Source organism: Priapulus caudatus, unplaced genomic scaffold (genome assembly GCF_000485595.1).
Source record: "Priapulus caudatus unplaced genomic scaffold, Priapulus_caudatus-5.0.1 Scaffold608, whole genome shotgun sequence".
NCBI classification, from domain to species: domain Eukaryota; kingdom Metazoa; phylum Priapulida; class Priapulimorpha; order Priapulimorphida; family Priapulidae; genus Priapulus; species Priapulus caudatus.
The window spans coordinates 149,712-151,655 of NW_014577669.1; the positions used below are offsets into that span (position 1 = coordinate 149,712).

The window sequence follows — 1,944 nt, forward strand, 5'->3', positions numbered from 1 at the left end:
CGTTCTTCCAGTGTTGTACGGATCTGGAGTTGTACGTTCTTCCAGTGTTGTACGGATCTGGAGTTGTACGTTCTTCCAGTGTTGTACAGATCCGGAGTTGTACGTTCTTCCAGTGTTGTACGGATCCGGAGTTGTACGTTCTTCCAGTGTTGTACGGATCTAGTGTTGTACGTTCTACCAGTGCTGTATGTCTGGTGGCCCATATGAACAAAACACAAGCACGCATGTACGCAAACACAAGTACGCAAGCAAACAGCAAGTTGCAAAACGGAAATTGGTGGTGGGGTAGGATGGGGGTGATGGGGGATGCTAGTGCTGCCACCTACTTCCGTTTAGGAAACTTGTATTTGCTTCGATAATTAGTTGCTTTGCCAACTTGTTTACTTGCGTACTTACGAACATGTGTTGCGTTCAAATGAAGTTGCAGCTGGCGTCCGTAAATGTGTTTGTCTTGAAACTTATTTTCTTTGTCTCGAACTTTACTGTATGTTCTTCCAGTGTTGTATATGTTCTTCCAGTGTTGTGCATTCTTCCAGTGTTGTACGTTCTTCCAGTGTTGTACATTCTTCCAGTGTTGTACATTCTTCCATCCAGTGTTGTACATGCTTCCAGTGTTGTACGTTCTTCCATCCAGTGTTGTACGTTCTTCCAGTGTTGTACGTTCTTCCATCCAGTGTTGTACGTTCTTCCAGTGTTGTACGGATCCGGAGTTGTACGTTCTTCCAGTGTTGTACGTTCTTCCAGTGTTGTACGTTCTTCCAGTGTTGTACGTTCTTCCAGTGTTGTACGGATCCGGAGTTGTACGTTCTTCCAGTGTTGTACGGATCCAGTGAGGTGATCGTCGGTGCATCGGTCGCTGCCGTGGCGCGTAATCAGATCGTTGTTTTTGCAGACGGAGGTCGACAAGTGCAACGTGGGAGCTCTTGACAACATGTTCCGCACGCCGCTGCACTGGGCCGCAGTTCTCGGTGAGTTTCCCCGGCTCCTCGTGCATTTCTGTGTGTTTCTGTATTCTGCGTATAGTGGACAGCGCCTGGGAGAGCCCAGACGCAGCCGTACTTTCGTCTGAGAGACCGCATGCACTTGTAGGGAATAGAGTAACGTCATCGGTCAATGCAAAACAAAAAACACACTAGAGTTTTTCTTCCCGATATTCTTTTTTCTTTTTTTTTACGTTTGGGAAAATTTAGTCGCTTTACGCTTAATGCTAAGCCTCCACCACCACACCCGTTATTCTTACTTACCATCATATTATTGATTTGATTCGACCCATTACCTTCCCCTTTGCATTCTGTTCGTCTTTGCGTCCCACTCGTCTTGTGTTGCGTTATGACGCGTGAATTTGGTTGATGGCGCGCACAGGTTATGCGAACATAGTGAAGATGCTGCTGCACAGTGGAGCGGACCACGCAAGCTCAGACGCCAACGGCGCGACGCCGCTGCACTACGCCGCAGTACTCGGTGAGTTTCCCCGGCCCCTCGGGCGTTTCTGCGTGTTTCCGTATGCTGCGTATAGTGGACAGCGTCTGGGAAAGCCCAGACGCAGCAGTACTTTCGTCTGAGAGACTGCATGCACTTGTAGGGAATAGAGTAACGTCATTGGTCAACGCAAAACAAAAAACACACTAGTGTTTTTCTTCCCGATATTCTTTTTTCTTTTTTTTTACGTTTGGGAAAATTTAGTCGCTTTAGGCTTAATGCTAAGCCCCCACCACCACACCCGTTATTCTTACTGACCATTATATTATGGATTCGATTCCACCCATTACCTTCCCCTTTACATTCTGTTCGTCTTTGCGTCCCACTCGTCTTTTGTTGCGTTATGACGCGTGAATTTGGTTGATGACACGCACAGGTTATGCGAACATAGTGAAGATGCTGCTGCACAGTGGAGCGGACCACGCAAGCTCAGACGCCAACGGCGCGACACCGCTGCACTACGCC

General features: G+C 47.8%; 1 protein-coding gene across 1 annotated transcript in view; it reads left to right on the forward strand.

Moving 5' to 3' along the window:
* LOC106812105 (inversin-like) overlaps positions 1 to 1,944 on the forward strand; it is a 24,765-nt gene that overhangs the window by 11,831 nt on the left and 10,990 nt on the right. Inside the window, exons 7-8 of the mRNA XM_014815881.1 lie at positions 893 to 968; positions 1,363 to 1,461. Of these exons, the coding sequence (XP_014671367.1) occupies positions 893 to 968; positions 1,363 to 1,461 (175 nt within the window). The remainder of the gene's footprint in view (positions 1 to 892; positions 969 to 1,362; positions 1,462 to 1,944) is intronic.